This window comes from Tiliqua scincoides, chromosome 4 (genome assembly GCF_035046505.1).
Source record: "Tiliqua scincoides isolate rTilSci1 chromosome 4, rTilSci1.hap2, whole genome shotgun sequence".
Taxonomy (NCBI): Eukaryota; Metazoa; Chordata; class Lepidosauria; order Squamata; family Scincidae; genus Tiliqua; species Tiliqua scincoides.
In genome coordinates, this window is record NC_089824.1 from 44,624,642 (window position 1) to 44,649,576 (window position 24,935).

At 43.3% G+C, this 24,935-nt stretch overlaps 2 protein-coding genes across 4 annotated transcripts in view; both read right to left on the bottom strand.

The window, feature by feature from the left end:
* The window catches only part of LYN (LYN proto-oncogene, Src family tyrosine kinase), a 55,197-nt gene extending 50,590 nt beyond the window's left edge, over positions 1–4,607 (bottom strand). For both annotated transcript variants that reach the window (XM_066622905.1, XM_066622904.1), the window contains exon 1: positions 4,390–4,607. The gene's annotated coding sequence lies outside the window, so the exon portion shown is untranslated. The remainder of the gene's footprint in view (positions 1–4,389) is intronic.
* A 14,545-nt stretch (positions 4,608–19,152) lies between these two features.
* Positions 19,153–24,935, bottom strand: part of TGS1 (trimethylguanosine synthase 1) — a 29,244-nt gene continuing 23,461 nt past the window's right edge. For both annotated transcript variants that reach the window (XM_066624261.1, XM_066624260.1), the window contains exon 13: positions 19,153–19,439. In XM_066624261.1, the coding sequence (XP_066480358.1) occupies positions 19,323–19,439 (117 nt within the window). In that variant the 3' untranslated portion in view covers positions 19,153–19,322. The remainder of the gene's footprint in view (positions 19,440–24,935) is intronic.

Sequence of the window (24,935 nt, forward strand, 5' to 3'; positions counted from 1 at the left end):
AAGGACACATGGCAACTGGAGCACAAGAAACTGTTGGTGACACAAGCACAATCCTGCTTCCCTTTGCACATCCTATACAACTATGGTGTGGGATGTGTTGAACTCCCATCATGCCATTCATCTCTTCCAGGTTCTGTCTCCTGGAAGATGGAATCTTTTTGCATTTCACTTTTATGCAGAATATGCTACACAGAGATGCTCACTAAATGTTTCCGTTCCAAGAGGTACTATAGAATTATTGTTATGTAACCAAACAACTAAACTAGTGAAATGTTCAGTTAAGAGTTTGTCTTGTTGTCAAATTGCTGAACAGTTTTGACTTTTCAAATTGCTGAAAAGTTTGTGAACAGGGTGTGGACCCAATCAATATTTGGCTAGGAGATCAATGTGAGTCCTATGCCTTACTATTTAATAAATGTGGTTCTTCCCTGTATGTTTGGTTGTTTTTTATTAAGTTCAGTAACAGTGAGGTGGCGAGGGATGATGATCACAGTATGAGGAAGGAAGTTTCCTACAATGTCACAGTCCTCTATTAGTCCCTGGATAGAGGCTGCCATTGGATGAGTAGCCTGTACATATACTGAGCAAACACTTTATTGCTGCCTTTGGTCCCCAAGGGAACAGTGCTTCAAACGGAAGGGCTAGTACCAAGCTTCAAATGTGGTTAGTTCCCTTTCAAGCAGCTGAGAAGACAGGAAGTGGTTTTTGTTACTGTTCAGGTCTGGGAAGAAAAACCAATTGGGAAGTAGAAAACTGCAAAATTAAAAATAAATCATTTGAAATTTAACTTTTTGCTTATCGAGCATTCCATTCCAAGCAATAGTTAGCTTCTGTTCCTCTCTGATAAGCAAGAACAACGGAAGAGGTTAACTTATGATTAAAAAAAAAATTCAAAGGCTGCTTTTTGTTGTTTGTATCTTTCATTGATTTTTCAATTGATTTTAATTGTAGACCAATTTAAAGATATTAGAAAAAAATATATATGGGGAGGGAACAACTAGACGGATAAAGTAGTTTTTGGGCTTGGGGGGTTGAGCTTTGTTCCACACAGACTTCTAAAGAAAATATTACTTCAAATTGATTCCCATCCTAAACATTTTTTCCCCCTAAAACAAGTCCTCTTGATTTTGATGGAGATGGAAGTGAGCCCATGAGAAAATGCTCTTTATATATCTTGATAGACAATAAAGGAAAGCACTCCAAGCTGATTGGAAAGTACCTTTCCTTCAATGGCCCAGCAAAGGGGAGGCATAGAGGTGGGAGCTGCATGCCTGGTCAGGGCATATCCCCTGGACCCCTCTTCTGATGCTGGTTATGGCAAGTGTTGTGAAAGATGATGTAAAAGAAAGTCTCAAATAGCAAAACTACAGAAATCTAAGTAGCAGGATCAGTGTTGCTTCGACTCCAACAGGACTAGAAGGAAACAAAATGAAACCACATTCAGACCCCAAGACCAGCACTCAGAAGTGATGAACTGAATAGCACTCGCTTCATGTTTGTGAATTTTTTTTCTTCAGTTGACCATGTAACAGATTGAATGAATGGGGTGCAATGCAAAATGTATGCATTGTACCATTCAACTCCATTATCGGAGATAATCCTAATGGGGGAAAAAAATATATTGATAACCTTATGAATGCATATAGCTTCTAGAAGCAAAGAATAATAGAAAATTGCAACCCCCCCCCAACTGGAAGATTAGAAATGAGAGCCACCCTTATGAAGCACTCAGTGGCGTCACTAGGGGTGTGCAGGTGGTGCGGGCCACACCAGGTGATGCGCACAGGGAGACTGACGCACAAAAATCACGGTGGTTAGGAGTAATACTGTCATGTTATATACCACTGGTTGTGGAATCTCCAGCTGAATGCAATGCAAAAAAACCAGAGTGAAATATCTCCTTTCTATCAAAAGTTGTGACCGAAAAACCGGAGAACAAAAAATGCATGGCACCCTGTGGAAAGTGAAACAGAGCTGTATCACATGTTTACCCATGAGTAGGTGACCTTGCCTTAGTCCTTCGGAAAGGGCAGGATAAGAGGAATCCACTGACACCAGAATGGTCCTGATCCAATGAATGCAGCCCCCAAAAACACCTGAGAAGGAAGTCCCTCCCTCCAAGCAGATAAATGTATTGAGCCCTATGGAAAGTGAAACTAAGCCTCACAGTAGCGTTTACTCACAAGTAAGCAAACGTGCCTTGGCTGGTGGTCAGGCCAGGCAAAGGGGAATGTGAAGCCACCAGAATGGTCCTGATCTGATGGAAATGGAGCTCAACAAATGATCCAGAAGGCAGCCTCCCCCCCACCCAATAAAAACAGAGGCTTCAGCTGATATGGTGAACTTTTTTGAGACTTGCAAAGCCAGTGGATCCTGATAGTGATCTGGTTTAAACAGAAGTTCTTAAATTGAAGTGGGCACTGGGAGGGGAGGGCTGAAAACCTTACTGATTTTGGAGGGGGGTGTTACTGCAGGCAGGATACAGAGGAAATTCACTTGGCAGACCAGAGCTGGCTTCTGCTTATTTAATTATCTGTTTTACTTTAATTATTTATACTTATTTATTTTAATGTGCCTGATGAAGTCACTTTCACCATGACATCACTTCTGGTGGATCTTGGACAGATTGTCATTCTAAAAAGTGGGTCTCAGTGCTAAAAGTTTGAGAACTGCTGCAATAAGGTGTTAGTAAGTTGACACCCTGGTGTGTGTGTGTGTGTGTGTGAGACACCACTAGTGACCAAAATAACTAAAATCCAATTTGGAAGAATAATACCATCATGTTATATATCAATCAATGTGTAATTTCATGCAGAATGTGTTCTATCTTTGTTCTATCAAAAGGTACAGCCAAAAAACCAGTGACGGTGGAGTGATAGTACATCACTATGCCCACCACATGAACCCTAGTGACGCCACTGGAAGCACTCACACAAGAAGTTGGATGTCTTTTAAAATTCATGAGCCACACATGAGATTCATCTAGATCAGGGGTCTCCAAACCGCAGCCCAGGGGCCAGATGCGGCCCGCAGCAAGCCTCTATCTAGCCCGCGACCAGCCTCTTGTCTCCTGAAAGCCTCTGGCCCATTCGACTGTACATGACCAGAGTTGTACTCTGATTTGATCTGGAGGGTGTTCTGAGGGCTGGAGAGGCTGAGTGAATGAGCCCACTCATTCATTTATTCATTCATCTAAGTTCCATCTCTAATTTATTTATTTAAATTTTATATTTAAAATTTTTTCCAGCCCTCAGCACTGCGCCAGATATTTGATGCGGCCCTCTGGCCAAAAAGTTTGGAGACCCCTGATCTAGATGACTGCACCTGCTCCCTGGCTAAAGGAAGAGTGTTGTGTTAGTGTTGTGACACTAACACAGACTTCCTTTTTGACTCATGTACTGTAACATGCCTTTATCTGCTGTTCGAGAACAGTTCCTCTAGGGGTCAAAAGCACAAACTGTCCATTTAGTACCACACTTCCTCTTTATGAAAGTGTGCTTCCCAGTCCCCACATGTTTCATATTCCGTGGTTTCAAGCTTTAAATTTAAGAAGGGGAGGGAGCGAAGAGAAGAGATACACAGATCTCTGGATTTGATAAAAAAATCAACCTTAAGACAGATGACTAATCCTTTACTAATCTAGCCACCTATAGCATCTATACAATTCAGTATATAGCAGTAGAACAGAATATTGACAAGTTGCTTACCAGATCTACCACACATAGGGCACAATCCTAACCAGGTCGACTGAGAAGCAAGTCCTATTTTGTTCAATGGGACTTACTCTCAGGAAAGTGTGGTTAGGATTGCAGCCATAGGCAAGAGTGGGAATGAACAGAGGGGGCTGTCCAACCAAAGCCACTCCACGACTGAAAGGAATCCCAAGCCTCTCAGAATGCTCTACCCATTGAACCACACAGTCCCCACCCATACAGATCCCAGTAGGAGATCTAAATATATATGGTCAGTCACTTCGTCGCATGAAGTCTTCCCCCCCCCCCAGACATGCCAGTTTATTTGCAGATTATGTTTGATGGGCAAAGTAAAGAGACCGCTGAGAAGTCTGCGCGCCCATTTGGTCCTTCCATTGAACAGGATCAAGGACCCGGTTTGGTGTCTCAACACACCTGGCGCAGCCCCGCCTGCAAGAGAAATTCTCCACGTAGAGAGAAACCCAGAACAGGGTCCAGCCTTCTTTCCACAGATTTGCCACCTGGCAATAAGGGGGAGGGTAGATGAAGCGGCAGGAGGAGACCAGATTCAGCCTGGCTGGTGAGCAGAGAAAAGCTGAGCCTGGTTGTCTCCTCCCTGCAAGCCCCTCACCAGGTCACTGAACAGGAGTCCTCCGAAGTAAAGTCGGACAAGGGAAGGGAGGGCGAGAGAACTTACTGTCCTCAACGTGGCGGTGGAGATCAGCCTGGGAAGTCCACCGCGAGTCAGCCCAGAGGCTGGAGGGAGCCACAGCCCAGCTCTCAGGAGCGCCTCTGAGCCCCCAGCAGCCTGCAAACGGGGAACCGAAAATCCGCTGCAGGAGAAGCAGCAACCCTCATTTTCCGTGCGCCCAGCCCAGCCCCGCGCCTCCTCTGCAGGGGAACTTCTGCGACTTGCACCGGCTGCCCGGGCTGAGAGTTCGCAGCTGACTTCCTGGTCAGGGGATATTTGCATAGGGGGGAGGGGGAGCTCGAGCCCGAGGAAGGGCTGCGCTGGCCTCCCGATCAACCAGGGGGCGGGCGCCACGATCCGCCTGCCCCGGGGTGCCGCAGAACCGAGGGCGCTTTCCCACGCCGGGGAGGAGTGCCAAAGGGAATCCTAGCCACTCTCTTCTGGGAGTCGGCTCCACTGACTCTAATGAGACTTACTTCTGAGTAGACGGGCATTGGATTGGGCTCTGAGCTGGTTGCCACGAATGAGGAGGGCGTGGGGGTGGGGGTGGGGGTGTGACCTGGGTGGGTGATGGTTATTCTCTGGGTTTCATTCCAAGATAAATAATACTTTACCTTCCTTGTTCCTTGAGAAAGGGGAATAAGAATGCTGGAAGGAGGCCAGTCACCAAGGGGGATCCAGTTGCCTGCAAGTGGAACTATCTTCTTCTTACATATCCCCACAAAGCCAATGGCATGGATTCAGGACCCAATCCAATCCAATTTTCCAGTGCTGGTGCTGATGTGTCAGGGGTGTGTGTGCCGCATCCTGTGGTGGAGGGGCAGTCACTGGAGCCTTCTCAAGGTATGGGAGCATTTGTTCCCTTACTAGGGGACTGCATTGTGGCTACACAGGAGCTGGGAAGTTGGATAAGATTGGGCCCTCAGGCTGCAATCCTATCCACACTTACCTAGGAGTAAGCCCCATTCTTCTTACATATCCCCACAAAGGCAATGCATGGATTCAGACTGCTATCCACACTTACTTAGGAGTAAGCCCCATTGGCATGGATTCAGGCTGCAATCCTATCCACACTTACTCAGGAGTAAGCCCCATTGGCTATAATGGGACTGACTTGTGAGTGGACATGCATAGGGTTGCGCTCTCACTGACCACAATGCAACACTGATTTGCCTAATCCTGTGTAACACTTGCAGTGTACTGTGGCCATTGTGTGGTCCCTGTGCAAATCAGTGTGTTCCAACCTCTGTTTCCTTTTCTGTGAAATGGGCAAAGTGTAGGTGTTGGTTTCACAAGGGAGGCAAGGTCAATCAAGTTGCAAAGCTAGAACTGTTAAATGTGTGGAGAGAAAAAAGACTGCCCCAGTGTTATATTGCAAAGAGAACTCTTGCTTTTTTGTTGATTGGAGGGGCTCAAGGACAATGTAGATAAGGATCAGTGGCAGGAGGTCCTGGGCAAAGAATGACTGCACATAATATATAATTAGCAGTTGGCAACAATGCAGGTGGGTGGGGAGGCAGGTGAGGCAGAGCCTCCCCCCTGGAGTCCTTTGAAAGGCATCACCATCCTGAGAGGCATGCAAGCACTCACAACCCATGTACAGACACCACATCTCAAAAAGGATATCACAGAAATGGAAAAGTTGCAGAAGAGAGCAACCAAAATGATTACTGGGCTAGGACACTTCCCTGTAGGAAAGGCTACAGCATTTGGGGCTCTTCAGTCTAGAACAGTGGTTCTCAAGCTTTTAGCACCGGGACCCAGTTTTTAGAATAAGAATCTGTCAGGACTCACCGGAAGTGATGTCATGACATCATCAAGTGACATCATCAAGCAGGAAAATTTTTAACCATCATAGGCTGCAATCCTACCCACACTTATCCAGGAGTAAGTCCCATTTACTATCATTGTTAAAAGCATATACAGGTGGGGCCTCCATATCCGTTCTGGAATCCCTTGCTGATACCGAAAATTGCAGACCATCAAATTTGTGATTTTCCACCCCTTTCTCCTTCTGAAGGGGACTGGAGTGCAGCTTCACTCCCCTTCGGAGGGCTCAGGTGGAGCTGAGTCTGGCTCAATGTGGGTCTGGGGGGCTCATTTTCCCCAATACAGTCACATACCATAGTAGCATCAATTCTAACATATTAAAAATAAAATTCTAACTATCTTAACCAACTTTCCAGCACTGACCTAGCTGCAATGCAGACCCAAGGTACAGTAGCAACCATGTCTTTACCTTGAGGAGGCTTCCTTGACTGCCTCTCCACTGCAGGATGCAGTGCACGCCACATTGGCACAGCTAGGTCAGTGCTGGAAAATTGGTTAGGATTGTGCCCCAAGTTGTTGGTCCTATTGACATTAACTCTGCACAGACATGCTTAAAGATGCAGGTGAATATTTTTATTTTTACAGTTGTCCAAGTGTGTGTTTTCATTTGGGGGGTTCTGAAAGTAGAGATTAAAGTACATTTTCCGTATTTATCTATGTGATGTATTTGAATTGCTCTCTTCTGCTGAATCAACAGCTCTAATAGTTTCTTTTACTAATTCTAGTTTCCCACCTGATTTGAAAATGCAAATAGTCTGCATGAATATAATTCAGGTACTCACCATAGGTGAGATACTGGTGCCAGCTTTTTTTTTTTTTTTTAATTCTAAGATACAGTAGGGTTTCAGCCTACACTGTATTATATACCATTATCAATATGTTTGCGTTCCATTAACTGACCACCATTGTTCATGATGTTATAATAAAGTAATGTAGACACAGCAGTCTCAAATGCATGAATCTGAGGTCCAGCTTACATGTCTTTTTAGCTGCTGAGAAAATGTGTGTCCTTGCTGCAGAGCCTATACACACTGGAAATGTGTACAAGCAACAACCATGTGGGTTGCCTGGTTAATTCCTACACAAGTGCAGCACTACCCCCTGGGATCACTGCCACTTGTGTAGAGCTACAGGAAGTGTATGATTGCATGAATGTGGTTCCATGTGACTCATGTGGTGATACATTTTGTTTAGTGACAAAAAGTCTTAAGTATGCACAAATTCCTAGTGCTAAGACAACATACAAATTGATCCACAGCCACTTTAGATTTAGAACTTGAATATGTTCAGTCTGATGAACTCTGCTCTCCAAATCCACTTGGTCCTTGGGAGGCTAGAAACTAGCTGGTAATGATCCCTTTTTTATTTGTCAGTATTGAGGGAGGGTCTCTTCAGAAGAGGGTGGACCACTGTGCCTTGCCCTCCCCCAAGAAAAATTATGACCCTTCTTGACTGCATGGCCAGTTCCCCCTCTCCCCCAGACAACTGTTATTAGCCAAGATGGGCAAGGATCCAGCAGCTACGCACCCAGCCTCACACTTCCAAGAATCCAATCCTTATCCTCAGGCTGTACAATTTGAATTCATAACAACAGGACAGATGTAGAGAATACATCAGATGGATCTGTTAGTACAGAGTCCAATTCATGGCAGGCATGAGAGATTTTGAGCCCAATCCTAAGCTCGATGCACCAGCTTACTGCCGGCGTGTATGTCTGCGTTATGGTACGTTTGCAAGGCCTAACGCTGGGCCAGCACCCGTGCTAGTCAAGCGCTGGCCGGCACTGGGCTAGCGCCAGGTGGGCGCCTGGCCTCTGCCACTTGGCGGTTGCACAGACTGCGGAGCCACGGTAAAGAAAGTGGGGGCATGGAGGGAGGCAGGGAGGAGGCGTGACCGGGGGACAGGAGGTGGGCAGAGGGTGGGGAGAAGGCGGGGAGGAAGCATGACGGGGAGACGGGAGGCGGGGGAAGCGTGCCAGGGAAGGAAGCGGGGAGGGAGGGAGACGGGTCCAGTGGAGCTCCGCTGCACCAGATCCTGTCCATTCGTGTAGGGCTTGGTGCCTTACACCAGGGGTGTCCAAAGTTTTTGGCAGGAGGGACACATCATCTCTCTGATGCTGTGTCGGGGGCCAGGGGGAAAAAGAATTAATTTACATTTAAAATTTGAATAAATTTACATAAGTTTACATAAATGAATATATTAAAGAGGAACTTATATGAATGAGTATATGCTATATGAATGCAATAGCTCAAGACCTATAAAAGGCCTTGCACAAAGCAAGGCCAGCCTTTCCTTTGCTGCCGCTACTGCATCACAGACATGAAACAGCAAGCAGTAGATGGAGCCCTCATCCCACAGCTCATGCAAGAGATCAAACAGTCACCCTCACGCTGAAAGGGCCAGTGTGGGCTCCAACAAATCTCCAGAGGGCCAGAGGCTCATTGGAGACTGGCGACTCCCTGAGGGCCACATTGAGAGTCCTTGAGGGCCGCAAGTGGCTCCAGGGCCGGGGTTTGGGCACCCCTGCTCTACATGAACGCCTTTACCTCACCACTGACCTTTTGGTCGGCAGTGAATTGAGTAGACCCATTGCGGGGCTACTTCCCTTACCTGGGAGAAGGGGATGAAAGTTCCCTTCTCCCGAGGTGCCGCCTGCGGTAGCCCATGGCACATAGGATCGGCTGCAGCCATTTTCGGTGCTGCTGAAGCTGCACGCCATGGGAGCTCAGGATTGGGCTGTAAGTATCTAGCAAATTTGTCACATCAGGCCACTGAAGTATTTTCAGCGGGTCTAGATGAAAGATGGCTGCACCACTGAGAAAAACCCATCTGGATGACTCTCTACTGAAGCGATAGTGGCAGAAAACTCTCTTCACTGTCATCATCACCACAGAATAATGCTGAAAATGGGCTGTAGGTTGTGTTCAGTAATTCTCATCATGAATCTTTCTAAACAGTCACTCAAGATGTCTGGCCCAATCATTTCGTTGCCGGTAGGTCCCTCAAGAACCAAAGTGCTTATTTGGCTCCGCAACTGGGAAGTTTATGCTCAGGACCTCAATGAGGCTTTCTTCTCAGAAGCAGTAGATAGATCTTCCATAGATTGGCATCTGTAATCCACATGGAGCATGTAATCTGTGGTGTAAAAATTACTTGTTGAAATGTCTTAAATACTCAAAGTAGTTCATACACAAAGCTGTTTTACATATTACTGAGATAATGTAAGTAGGGGCCCAACTGTATCCAATTCCCAGCATTGATGCAACTGCAATGAAGAGGTCTCCATGGCTGCCCTTCCACTGCAGGATGCAGTGCACACCCCATTGCCATGGCTGCATCGGTACTGGATCTTTGGATAGGATTGGGCCCTAGGTCCCTGTTATCTTTGTAGGGGTGATCATAAAACTGAGAGATCATGGGCCCCCCAGACCTCCACATGAGAGAGCTCAGACCTGAATCACGCTTTTGGCTCTTGCTGTTAGCTACAGTACCCATAACATTTGAGAAAGGCTATGAAGTTATTTTCAACTTAAAAAAGAAACTAAACGCTTAGGTAACACTTAAACCCTTTTCCCTTATGGAATAAGGAAGTACACTTGTTTTTTCAAGCCCTGTTGCTACCAAGAAGCAAGAGTCTTTTGTTCATAATCAAACATTCTTGATCTGGTTATTTGAAGTGAGTCCCATTATAAGGAAAGAAATAAAGAGCTGTTATAGTTGATAGACAACATTAAGTGATGAAACATACTAAAAGATTAATTCCACAGGAACCAAAGCCAAACGTTCAAAGCCAAGTCACTAAGTAAACCAAAGAGGATTTTCACTAAGTGAAAGAAAATCTAGATTGATATTTTGTGGGTAAAGTAGTATTGTTCAGAATGCTCTATAAATACAGCAAGGACATGATTTAGCCAAACTCAACACTTTTAAGTCATGACAAACACCACAATGTCATCAGTGGGACTTCACAATGCTGTATTTTGGGTGCATCATGAATTTAGACGGGAACCACAAGTGAATCTAGTGCCTTAATGATTGATTAGGAGTCTAGTACGTGTTCATCGCATAGCATTGTCTAATCAGACTACCATCCATGACCTTTGCTCCACCCCCCCCCCCCACTCTCAGCTGTCTGAAGGTTTTCTACTGCCTCAAATGACTCTGCCCTTTCTTCTTCATGCCTGGAATTTCTTCCCAGATCATCTGCATTATCTCTTATTTCCTTCAAATTCCTTTTCAAGATACAACATTTCTGTCATGCTTTTGGAACAAATTTCAAGTTCCTTCACCCTCCTACAACTAAACCTACATGAAATTTCATACTCTTTCACCATTTACTGTGCCATCATTCTTTCTTGTGCTGTCATTTCCCTTGGCTCTATTTCTAGATATAAGCCCATGTACATTGATGGTGCAAGCATCATTATAATCTTTGTCACCTTCCTTTTTAATCAGATAATGTATACTATTACCAATCAGAAGTTATGTCTTTTCTGATGTCACCACACCCTTTCACCTTGTGAGAAGACAGACCACAACTAAACTGTCCTGGATGCTGGTCCACATGTTCCTGTTACTAGATTTGGATGTAATCCCATAATGACATGATTGATGACTATCCAAGAGCATGTAAACTCCATTTTTGCATTACCTGCCTACTCACCCATTGACCTATCCTTCACTGTGTTCTCTCTTCCTTGCCCACAGACAAGGTTCTGCAGCAATGCTGGTGTATATACATGTGCAGGGTGACCAGATACAATGGAGGACAGAGTACCCGTACCTTTAACCGCTGTTTAGAAGAGGGCATTTTGGGAAATGCAGCTCAACATGGAAGGGTTTAAAAAGCTACGTACATCTGCCAAAATTCCCTTTTCTATACACTGGTTAAAAGTATAGGCACTTGGTCCTTCATTGTATCTGGTCACCCTGTAAGTGTCCCTTTGAAGAAAGGAAATGTGTCTTATTATTAGTGCTTTCCACATTTTTATACTACCCTCCCTCCAAGGAGCTCAGAGTGGTGTAAATAGTTCCTTTGTTTCTTTTGTCCTCACAACAACCCTGTGAGGTAGTTTAGGCTGAGAGATAGTGAATGGCCCAACGTCACCCAGGAAGCTTCATGGCTGAGTGAGGATTTGAAGCGGGATTTTCCAGGTTTAACTCCCAAACCACTACTTCATCTTGGTTTAGTGATATAGACAAGGTTTTCACAGGTCATTTTGGTTAGTTTGGGTGGAGGCAGAGAAGGAAATAGCTTGGCTGCAGATGCTTATGTTCATGAAAAAAGAAAGAGGAACTGTATAATGGAGCCATACTTGTGGTAGTTCTGTATGTAGAGGAAAAAAAAACATTGGTGGATGGAAGCCTAAAACTGCATTTTTAATAGCATACATTTGTTCAGAGGTGAGACAAGGGAAAAAAATCACTAAGTTTGAAACACAGTTGCAATTCTGCTTCCTGCATTGTCATTATAAACATGCCTTCTACAAGCACATCTAAAATTGCATTTTAGTTTTTCATACATCCTCAACAGCAAGAGCGGCACAAAAGTGCTTTACATGGCATGGATGAACTCTGTGGTGTGAATTTTAAACAAGACATAAACTTCCAACTTTTCAAAAAAGTAAAATAGCAGTGGAGTGGTGCTGGTGGCTTGCTTACCATGACACATATGGAAGGGATATTTAACCTTTCCTCCCATGCTGTGGTCTCAGTGGAAATCTTCTTCTCCCCAAAGCTGGGATTAGACGCTGGCAGGGACAAAAAATGAAAGTTTTCCCCCTTTCTGGCCATTGCCCTCTTAATCCAGTTCAGGGCCTACATGCTGCAATTTATGTTTTAAAACATAAGTATGCAGGTCTCCATCATGCTAATCTAGCTGGCCTGAAAGTGCCCTAAGTAAGAGAATAGGAAATATTTTCTAACACAGGAGAACCCCTGCAATGGCTCTTTCTGATGACAGGATCTGCAAAAGGGCTGATGTGGCAGCAATCTGAATTTAAGGACAGCCTGAAGCTGGAAAGGAAGGTTAATCTCTCTTCCCCCCCCCCCCAATCCATCTTCTGGTACCCACAACAATGATTTTGTGGCCAGAATTCAATTCATCTTCCTCCTCCACTGACAGGGAAACACCAACTGCCATGCAAAGAGAAGGAGAAAATAAAACCAGGTAAAGTTATCATCATCACCTCCATCTGCTAGTGCCTATAAAAGTGGAACTGTGTCCCTTCCCCCGCACAGTAAAACAGCAACTAAAAGGAGACAGAGAAGAAACAGACACAGAGGACTTATCTCCTGCCCCATTATTGTTTCTATTCTACTAATCTGTAGAAAAAATTCTGGAGGCCATCTTAGGCATCTCCTGCCCGGGAGGGAAAAGGCAGGATATAATTATTTAAAAAAAATAATGTTCTAACAAAGACTTGAATCCAGAAAAATGTACGGTTCCTTCATTTACACACAGAGGCTTTGTCACATACCATATTATGCTACAGCAGTCCCAAAATGGTTGTAGAAGCCTCCTGCACACCACACTTGGTGACGAGAGGGGTTCAAAATCAGCACAGTCTCCCTGTGTGTGCTGATGTGATTTGCTATGTACAGGCTCCAATAGATCTAAGGCAGTTTCTTGAACCCCAAAACCTCTGTCCGTGAGATCTGGTTTCACATAAAAAAAGTAGTTTAAAAACCTGCAAGCCTTAAATAAAAAGATACAGTTACTATCATGAATTAAGGTCCTTCGAAGGACCACATCCTCTTGCTTTTGCCCTCTTGTCCTACTACAAATACAAACTAAGGCTTGATTTGAATGGCAGTTTCTGAACTTGAAAAGCCACAAGATGGACTTTTCCTACACTTTCAATATGGTAAAGCAAAGTAAATAACCCCACACTTGATGTAAGATGGTTGCTTACCACATCCTGGGGTCTGACAGACCACTGGCAGAAAAAGACAACAGCAGAATGATATGAGCCCCAAAAACGTATGAAGTAGCAAAAAGCTGTGAAGAACATAGAACTGTCTGTGAAACAGTCACCACAATGCATGGAACACAGCCCACTCAGATGATCTGCTTATATAAAAACAGAGAACTTCAAAATATAAAACCTTACTACTTTTAGAATAATGAAAAGGAAGGCTAGAGGAAGAAACTGTGCACCTCCTCAGGGTGAATAACCTTTGAGTATGAAACAATGTTTTTACATCATTTAATGAAAAACTTGATCCTGGGTATATTAAACATGCTTAAACATACAAGACTCAAAATCAGACAGAACAAATTACACAACTGATAACTGACTAAAAACGGGCGACCCACAGGCAGTGTGTGGGGGGCCCCTGCTTCATACAGGCCCCTGTATGCCAAGAATACAGAAATTAGTGCTGCTGAGGAGTGCATCTCCACAGCAAGATGAACATGTGAGGGCTTCTGAGGAGCCAGGCCTCTTAGAAAATCCCCCTCAGATGACACAGACATGCCCTCTCCACAATCACCATTTGACTGAAGTGACAAATGCTGAACATGAGGAGGGATCATTGGGACAAATGCTGAACATGAGGAGGGAAAAAGGTTAATCATGAGCAGGGCAGAGCTAATGTGTATGCATCACTGAAGAGGCAGACATGCTCCTAGGAAACCCTCACATGTTTATCTTCCCATAAGGATGGACATCTAAACAGGGTTGTGGTTCTTTTTGTAAGACTATAATGGGGAAGAGGTGTGGCTCAACAGAACAGCAAACGCATGCAGATAGTATCAGATTCAATCCCTGGCATGTCCAAGTAGGACATCGAAAGACCTTGCCTGAAAACCACTGCAAGTGTTGACAATATGGAGGGAGAAAGACCTATGATGTGACTCAATATAAGGCAGCTTCCTATGGACAGTACCTTTAACTACATTAGTCCCCAAGGCTGTACTCTCTGTTCCCAGAGAGGGTTGAGCCTCCATTTGCCTGAAGATAACATCCGAAGGTCGCCAGTTCGAGGCCACCGGCAGCGTGCGACCTTGAAGCAGCTGACAAGTTGAGCCGAGCTATTCCATCTGCTCTGAGCGTGGGAGGATGGAGGCCAGAATGTGCGACCAGATCAAGAAAGAAACAGCTGAATGTTGTGGTTTCTTGAAAGATAGAAACTTTCTTTCAAATTGTAAAAATCCCTACTGGGATTTAATTTGCCTGCCTATGTAAACCACCTTGAATAAAGTCTAAGGAAAAATCTGAGGACCAAGAAAGGTGGTATAGAAATACCTCTATTATTATTATTATTATTATTATTATTATTATTATTATTATTATTATTATTATTATTTATTCCCCTTGATGGATCAGATGCAACGTGTACACTCCCTGGCAAATTGTCAATACAGTACGCTTTGACAGTACTGAGCACTTGATTGGACTGTAGGAAAAGATTGGACTGTATGCACTTAAAATCATTGAAAACTATCCAAGTGTGGATGTAAATAAAAACAGTTTGCAATGCTTTGGGAACTTGAGTTTCATTCCTCTATGCCAGGACAGGGGCAGGAAGAACAGCCTCCTCTCCATTCCCTCACCCACTTTTCCATCCGTGTTCATCAGATAGGAGAGCAAAGACACTAAAGAAAAGCTGGACAGCAATGACAGGATGTCCTGTTATATTTATCTAGCGATGTCAGACACATGACTCACCACAATGTTTAATAACCAGTTCCTACCATGAATCTTTTCTTTCAGTTTGTTTAAATTTTCCTCTTAAAAATGATATGGTCAAGTACATTTTAAATACTGTACATGAATATTTAGTTATTTTTCCCAAAGACAGATGAGCACAGGAAGATATGCAGACTCTACACAATTACATACACTTAACAGTCCAGGAGAATTCATAACTGATAACATCCATTAGTGCCTCAACAGGATAGTAACTTTCATTAGCAAGTTTTACTAGGATGGCAATATGTGAACTGTGTTGTGACCCATACTCCAGCTTAGCTTGGCTTTATTGCTACTAATGGTAAGGCAATACAGAGTGGAATGTAGTGCAAAAATTCTGAACACTTTTTTACAGACCAATAAAAATAGCACAGTATCTAGTGATAGTGCATTCAACAGATCAAAGTTCACCTGCTAAACATCAGCCTTGTATACCATTTCTTTAATGCGTTTGTATACAACCCTTCATCTAAAATTATCAGGAAATTGTACATTTAATGTAGCCAAATACAGTACTTCATTATTTCATTTTCATTTAAATATTTTATTTATTTATTTATAGCATTTTTGCCCTGAGGGGACCCAAAGCGGCTTACAAAAATACAAGTACGAATTATCATAAAATCACAATTAAAACAAATTATACTATAACCTTATGTTGATGTCCTTATTGAAAAGGCTAAGAACTCGGTAGACTTATCTGAAAAAAGCATTTCAGGCCTCGTCAGAAAGTATCCGAGGAGGGAGCAGTTTGTAGATCAAAAGGGAATTCCACAGAGTTGGTACCACTACAGAGAAAGCCCCTATTTCTTGCTGCCACACCTTATACCTCTCTAGGAAATGGCACTTGTAGTAGGGGCTTCTCCAATGACCTGAAGGGATGAGCTGGATTGTACAGAAATATACCCACATTTCCAATTTATCAGAACTCAAGGTGTTGTGGGACCTGTTTTGGTTGCTTGTGTACCTGGTGCTGGGTGAATATAACCCAGATGAGATCTTGTTTGGAAGATATCATGGCAAGGAAGCATCAGCTCCACCATTTCCTTTAAGCTGCATGACTGTGCAGCTGAAATCAGAGCCCCTTGCAGTTTCTGTAAGAGTACTCCGGAGCTCAGTGACGATAATCATTACCAAGCCCTCCAGGCGTTGTTCCTGCACAGCCACTGTACAGCTCCACACACACACTCTGAAAAAATTGCAGGGAGCATTGGGCAAGTTCCACAGGCCTTTAGGAGAATAACTTTGTTCATCTGACCAACCTGCTGGCTGTCTAGAGTGACAGTGGCAAAAGATTTGTACTGAATCTGACCGCACACAGACTGGAGATCATCTTAGAGCCTATTCTGTAGCTGTAGCGGCAGCTAAGAGGTCATCTGCCACCTTCACCTCCGTGGAGAATAGTCCAGCTGAGCTCTTACGTGTGGTTCGTGGCCTACTCCATTTGGCCTACAGACGGGAAGGAGCACATGGAGCCTTGCTATGATGAGTTTGCTAAGTACTTCACAACTTGGACACATTAGGAGTATCTAGTGAGGTCCCTGGGGCATCTGTCTGTCCTATCTTGGGGGATTCTTTACAGCTTGTAGAACCTGAGGATGTGGACAGGATTCTCTGGAGTGCGAGGCCATCTTCTTGCCCACTTGATCTTTGTCCGGCTGCTGCCATTTGTGAATTGACAGAGACACACTGGCTTCCCCCTCCTTCTTCAGAGCTTAAGCAGTTAGAGCAAAAGATCAAGCGAAAACCACTTTCACTGCTGTTTCTTCTACTTGCTGCAAGCAAGGGGTGGGGAAGACAGCTGCTCTTAAAAGCCAAAAATAAGGAAAGGAGGAGCTATGGCAAGTCAAGGCTTCTCAGGAGGACAGCCTAAGATACCCTCTCACCTACACAACTCAAGAATATCAAGATCCATGTGGGTTTTGCATCAATATGTTTAGAAAACCCACATAGAAGGCTGCAAACTCATGGGTTAAGAGAAGGAGATACTTGAATATTCCATGCCACAAAACTCATGGAATATATATAGTTGCATCTATATCTTTGACTTCTCATTTCATGCCAATCCACTGAGTTGTGCCATTACTTGTACATGTGATCAGTTTGCCCTGTGTTTGTGTGTTACACTTGTTTTAGAGCATGCTTGGTAATACCAGCTCTGATGAAAAGCCACTTTGAAAAGCACTTCAGGCCAGGGCCACCCTAGTTCTGTTCCATTGATCTGTCTTTCCTCTTGAGCTGGCTCCAAAGGAGGTAAGCACCTCCCTCAAAGTGATGCCCACTGCACTGTGGGCTGCTGGTGCCAAGGCTGCTCTGGGGCAAGTGTCATTTCACCTTCTTTCTTACAGTACATATACTTATTTTCTCTTGTCCACACAATGGGTGTAATCTCAGCTGTGCTCCTAGGTTGGGCAGAGCCCTTTGGAGCATGCATCTGGCAGGCCACAGGCTTAAGCACCTGCAAGAGGAGACAGGGTAGCAAGCATATACATCAGATGTTTCAGCCTTTAGGTTGCGACCTGTGGTAAGCATCTCCATGAGATGCTGGGAACCCAGGGAGTAGTGACCTAGAACCCCTTGTCAATGGTGCAGATATTATCGCTGCTACAGTACAGGTGTCAGCCATGACAGATGGTTATGATGGTTTTCAGTCCTCAGCCACTGTCTGCCTGGCAGATCCCAATGCAATGCCTTTAATTCCAGGTGACTAGAAGTGTCTCTAGTACAACAGGAACAAATTATTCCACCTGCTCTTTGGTGTGAGCGAAGAAGCATCTTGGCTGACTTCCATGTGAGAAATGAAGGAGCTGCTTGTCAGCTTGCGTGGGAGGAAATTGGAGGCCAGAAAGTGATACCAGATCAGAAAGATCCATCTGAAATGTTGTGGTTCTTGAAAGATAGAACCTTTCCTCAATTGTAAAAATCCCTATGGGGATTTAGAACAGCCTGCCTTTGTAAACCACCTTGAATAAAGTCTGAGGAGAAATCTGATGACCAAGAAAGGCGGTATATAAATACCTGTATTATTATTATTAGGAACAGCTACCATTGTGTTGTCCTTTTTAGGGGGCTGAGTTGTGACCACTGTATACATAACTTTCTCTTAACCTTAGCTCTTAGACTAGAAGAGTGAAGTATGCAACTTTCATAGATCTGCCTCATCTTAAGAAGGGAGGTACTATGGAAACTACATCTATGGTAGACTCTATTCTGCCATTGAGTTCAGATCAGTGCAGCATTTTGCAAATGTACCAATATTAATTACAGCAACAACCAACAACTGTTCATTTTTGTTACACTGGTTAGCTATGGCCAGCTTTTCGTTTGGTCAGATTTCACTCAGAAACCAGCAGCATTCAAACATACTGAGCATTCTACCTGAAAGGATCAGCATTGGCAAAAAAAGAGCTGATACCCAAGGCTCAGCATTGTAAAAGGAGCTTTGGTAGAAAATGATGTGTAACATTGCTGAGCTGACAACACTCAACATCAATATGGAAATCCATGCGTCATTCTTTGCCTTTCTACCTCTTCATCCCTTATGGCTCATCCTCCCACAACTGGTTTTTCCTCTTGTTCCAGCTTCATTCAACAGCTTCTTTTCTTTTCACCTTCCCAGCTTTCATTCTTCCCTTTCAGTTTCAGTTAAGGTGCCTAGTGGCTTGACTCAAATCATTTCTGCCCATTACAACATATTAGGCCCTCTCCTTTCCAGCACTGATGCAGTTGCAATGCAGTCCCACGGTAAAGGAATAAATGTTCCCTTAGCTTGAGAAGGCCTCTGTGACTCCCCTCCCATCACAGGATGCAGCACAGTGTGGAAAAGTTGAATAGAATTGAGCTCATCTTTTCTAGATGCTCCTCTGTCTCCAGCTACTGTCCTACATCCTATTTCATCTTAGTAATTTGACAATAGATACCTGCTGCTGCACCTCATCTTTCCACTCAATAATTCCAACCTAATATTGCCAATTTTACTCTACTGACACATATCCATATTTTCAACAATCTTTTGACAAACAAAACCAGAAGTTCAGGTACACTGTGGTTGAGACAAGCTTCAGAGGACTGCAGAAGCTAATCTAAGAAATATGATGGTTTGATGAAAAGGTCACATTTTTCCAGCTGTACAGGGAAGGTTAAGTGATTAACAGTCCTTTTCACAACTCACATTGATTACCACATGAAATAAATTATTATCATAAAATATTTTATTAACATTTTGAAGAAATATTCCAAACTTTTTTCTCTCTCAAATCAACATAAAATGAAAACATTTTACATCACCCATTATTGTGACTGGAAATAAATGCTGAGAAGGGGATTTGTCAATGATTGAAATGTTAGGAAAATGCACACTGTGTTGACTAGAGGACACCCATGCGTGCGCTCTCTTGCTCTCATTCACACACATCAGGATTCATCTTGTCTGATTAGGTCGCCAAAATAAGCAGTTATAGTCTTCAATCTGTTGTTCAAAAAATTTTGTTCTATTTCAACTTTTCCTCCTGGCCCAGCTAAAGAAGCTACCTAAAAAAGAAAGAGAAACCAATAAACTCACAGTATCTAATTCAATAAACTCAAGATGTCACATTTAACTATGTTACACCAAATCTGAGACAGCATAGTGCTTGTTATGATAAACAGCACGCTGAAGTGGGTACAGGAGCATCCCACTTTGTAAATAGAACATGTTTGTTCCCGATGCTGTCCATTAGCAAGAATTTACAGATAAGCACAGTACTGCACTTAAGAAGTATGCTTTCGGTGCATATTTCTCCCCTCCACGTACTTCATCAAGATCTCCACCCAACTGCAATACTCACATACAAGAAATAACTTTCAATTTCTATGCAATTTAAAGAACAAAATTAGATACTGTGTACATTTCTCATCCAATCATAGGAAAAGATGCCATAAAGCTGGAAAAAGTGTTTAATAGGCCAATCAAAATCATCAGCAGTTACAACATCTTCCACTGGATGGAATATGAATATGTTTGGGGCATTTTACTGGGGGGACGAGCAGGAGGAAGGTGAGTGACCGCATAGCTTTATAATTATGAATGGTGTAAAGAAAAAAGACAGAAATAATGTTTTCCCTCCTCTTCCATTGGTCACCAGATAGAACAAAAGATTTAGGACAGACAAGAGAATTTCTTCACAACATATAACTTATGGAATTTGCTATCCCACTAATGCAGCAGTGGCTTAGTTTAGTTTAAAACGGAATCAGACAAATCCATAAAGCATACATCTCCCATGGCTACATGCCATAATAGGTCCATGAAATCTCCAAATTCCTTCCAGCTAGGGAAGAAAGGCAGGATATAAATATTTATTTATATAAATTCAGAAGCAGTATGTCACTGAATACTTGTTATGGGAGGTCAGCAGAGGTGGAGGCTCATGCCTTCATGATCTGCTGTGGGTTTACCAGAAGCATCTGACTCGAACAGGATACTACACTAGATGGACCTTTAGTATGATTCTACAAAGGCGTTCTTATCCATGCATCCTTTTGCTTAGGCATCACCATATACATGTGAACAGGACAGACAATTAAAAGCACATAGCTGACCCTATTAAATCTAGCCTGGCCATTACATAGGTGCTGTGGGGTCCTATCACTTAGTAGTGAGTAAGGAGATGAACGCAATCCTAACCCCTTATGTCAGTGCTTTCCAGCACTGGCATAGCGATGCCAATGGGACATGTGCTGCATCCTGCAGTTGGATGTCACTCACAGAGGCCTCCTCACAGTAAGGGAATGTTTGTTCCCTTACCTCAGAGCTTGTCATGAATACAGTTTAGGCCTAGTAACATGTAAAGCCTGAACCAAGCTAAAACAGTAACACAGAAGTGGCTTGCAGTCCTAGCTGCTAAGAATTTACAACTCAATGGAAGGTGATTATGTAGCACCTAGGCAGCCAGAAAGACACCCATCAAGGATGGAATGCAGCTGTAGATCTCCAGGGGGGAGGGAAGAGCTGAGAGGGCGAGCTTCCAGCCCCACTTCCAGAGGACAGGGTCTTTTGCTCTTTGTCTCTTGGTGAGAAAGGTGGTGGGTGCACCCCCCCCCCCAGGACCATGTAGCCTTAGGTAACTGACCTGAGGATCTACAAAAGAAGCTGACCCAGGTGAGAATAATAGTTAGCCAGTTAGCTTTGTTGTTTTATGCTGATGTTTCCTAGCCGTTTTTATGCCTCTAGCATTTGCTGCCTTTTGTAACTCTTTGTAACCCTATGTACTTAATAAAGTAAAAATCCTTTTACCATGTTGGTTCATTGTCTGTTGGGGACAAAGGTTCAGAATCCTGCCTAGCCCTTCAGCAAGCTACCAAAAATCCTCATTGTGGACTAGTAACTTGAATACTGAGACTTTAAGTAAAGAAAGTGCTCAGTGCCTACAAGGGATATAGTTAAGCCTAGAGGGTCTCGGTGTCCCTGGACTGAGGCACTGGCTCTTACAGGGTGGTGGCAGTACTACCGAACAGGGATCTTTGAGGGCTCTAGGGTTCAGAACCAACAACTCTGAGCGCCCAAAACCCTGGGAGTGTGAGACCAAGTATATGACAGAGCTGCATTGCCCTTGTCAATGCTGGAAAGCATTGACATAAGGGGTTAGGACTGAACCCAAAGTTTCTGATCCAGTTATCCCTTGTCCTCCACCTCCCTGCCCAATAAATTGGGTTTGGATTTCTCTTGTTTCTCCATCTTCTGTACACTCTTTGCAAAGCTAACTGTCAGGTAAAGCATCCCTGATTAATAAAAATACCACCACCCTTAATTCACCTCTTAAAATGCATTACACAGCAAAATACAGAGGATTCACTCTTGGGCTGCCCATGGGGTAAAACCTCATTAAACAAAACAAACAAAATCTCTTAGAAGAGAACAAAAGCTCCCAAAGTGATCAGAGCTCCAGTCAATAGAAGAGGTTATGTGCCTTTCCTTCTATTACTAACTGCTTGAAGAAACTTTACTGTCCACTTCTAGGGCTGTGGATGTACAAGGCATTCAAATCAAATCAAAATTAATTTTATTTGAGGGGTGTAGATACAGAATAGCTTGTCTCTGATTTATAGTGCAAGCCTAGGCCTGTCTACTCAGAAGAAATCCCCACTGAGTTCAAGGTGGCTTACTCTCAAGTAAGTGTGTATAGGATTGCAACCCTGGTGTCGAGTCAAGCCCAAAATTCTGAGATTTTAATGGACATTTTTCTTCTTAGAACAGATGTCCACCCCCACAGTCCATGCACAGATTACACAGTGTCTGAAATTCCAATCTAATTTAAATGTAGTTTGTTGGGCAGCTGGGGGCTGCTGCATAAGAAGAACATTTAAATCTCCCTTAGAACCAGAATCTCTGTCTTAAACTTCATAAAAAATACAAAAGAACAAGGTATTACAATTCCAACTTGTTTTGCTGGCAATAACACTTGGCATACAGGAATGTGAGAGCAGTGACTGTTTCATACTTCAATCCAGTGTATCACAAGCTCATCTTTTCAGACAAATGTACAGGGCACTTGCACATGAAACAGGGAATCTTAGGGGCAAACTGCACATGTTAAAGGCATGTTTGCATTTCTGTCTGCTTTGGTTTAAATAATGGCTTTCCTCCTCCCCTGGAAGTTGCAGAGAGGAGGGGCTTCTAATCACTTTAGCTCCTTTTCTGTTTTAAGAGGGGGCCTAAGGAATATTCACAAGAAATTGAAAATATGTTTCCATTTCCACATTTTTATTTTTTAATAGCAGCATGGGGTGTGGGTGTTAATCATTCCGTCTCCCAAACTGTGGTTCTGATTAAAATAATCTCCCCCCACTTCTGAAAGCTTCCATTCATGTCCATTGCTGTTTCAGTGGCTGCAGTGCTAAGCCTCTGGGTCTAAGAGGAAAATATCTTTGTTTTTGCCTACTGCAAAATTTTCCCCTTTCTGGAAATTTGCATCATATCTCCAGATGTGTTATGCTCTCTTGGGGGTTACCTCACAGAACAGTCCTAACAATTTATTTCAGGACTTTATGAATGTGGGCCCCCTTCTAAACTTATCCTTCCTCCTAACTCACCAAAAGAAGTATGGTGCAGTGGTTAGAGCAGCAGATTTGCACCAGGGAAACCTGAGTGTACATCCCATTTTATCTAGCTTATTGGGTAAGCCTGGGCCAGTCACTATTAGCCTAATCTCACTCACAGGGTTTTGGAAGAGAAAAGGATAATCTTCTATGTTCCTCCTGAAGGAAGATTAAGATAAAAAAGGTAATACTGGGGGGGGGGGGGTTTTAAGAGAAAAAAAAATAGATGATTTCATGGAGTTAAAGTTATTATGGAATGTTTCTGGGCAAACAGCCACAGTAGCTTTGTTGACCTATCTAAACAGATACCTTTAATGTTTTTGTTTATCAAGAGAACTGGTTAGATCAGATACTATATTCTATAACTACAGCACTGCCCATTGAATTTTCCTGAACCAACTGTTAGCACCTGGAAATATTATTACACTTGCCCACACTCAGGTGTGCAAAGAGTCAAGCTATTTCCTGTTGAGTAGACATTTGAAGTTACCACAGCAAACATTAAGCCAACAATGAATTCCTATATATTGAACATAAACATCAAGGTTTTATTTCCGTGTTCCTCTAAGACTCTAGTTCAACACATTAGTCAGAATACAGAGGAAGTTCACTATGTCTAAGCTGCTATTAAAAACAAAGTTACTGTAAGAAAGGAGGAAGTAACAGATTAAGTGACAGAGCCCTTGTATGCAAAGAAAAATGAGATGCTATACAACAGCACCTTGTCCCCCAAAATGTGTTTTGTTCCCCAGTTCATCAAAAGAATCCTTTATTAGAAAGCAAGGAATGAGAACCTGAAAGTGTCAACATAATCTGAAAGGGGCCATTATTTACAAGGTAGCAATATTAGGTTTTTGTTTCTGGTGGGTAAGACAGGATTACAGCTTATCTACAGCCCTACAGGAGTGGTACACAAGGACTGCAACTGTGGATGGATGGATGGATGAATGGGAGGGGGTGAGTAGGGAAAGCTGTGTACTCAGTTACTGCCCATATGTCAGTGGTTCCCAAACTTTTTCGACTGCAGGCTCAACTGCTGACCTACTGGGCCGCTGGCCTTGGCTCCCCATTAGGATTACAATCCTATACATTGTATAGGGCAGCTAGTTTTTATGAGGATTCTGTGGCTGGTTTCAGCAACTCCCCAGGGAGCCATGGCTCATAGTTTGGGAACCTCTGTCATAAACCTTTAAGAGTTCCTCAGTCATTTTCTTTAAACCCTTCTTAAAACCAACTTTTTCACAAAGCCTGTGGCATCATGCCTTAGTCTTCACTCCTTACCATAACCAAATTTAAGTACATTAAGCCATGACACACATGGGAGTAACCTCATGCAAATCAGTGCAATTTACTTCTGTATAACAAACAATTCTATGTGTTTCCCTGTTTAACCCACCTCCATTGTCTCTCTTGTATCTCCCTGGTTTTTTTAGGCTGTGTAAAGCACCAACCACACTGGTGATGCTATATAAAACAACAAAGAGTAAAAAGAGCATGCTGAATTTTATCACCATCTACATCAGCCCTCTCTTTCACATTCACCACTCCCCAATGCTGAAGAACATGGGAGAAAAGGTTGTACCTACAGCACAAACACGCATTTATTTAAATGATTTATGTCCAATTAAATGAAGTGCCAAAGTTATGTCTCAAGGGTACCAATTCAAACTACAGCTGGATGTTAATTGACAGAATACTTCCTCATTCAAGAAGGTTTCTCCACACACAGAACTGGCATGTCAGTGAAAACACAATATGCTATAGTTTTCATTTCAGAGGCCCCAGCTAGCATAATCCAGACAGCAGTTTTACCAAACCACCAGCCATCTGTGAGAACTAGGCCTTAGTAACTTTATAGTGCAGTGCTACATCATGGCAGAGAGAGAGAGATTGAATACCGTGAACTGGGGGGGGGGGGGTTTAACCTTTCCCAGATTTGTCCACCGGGTT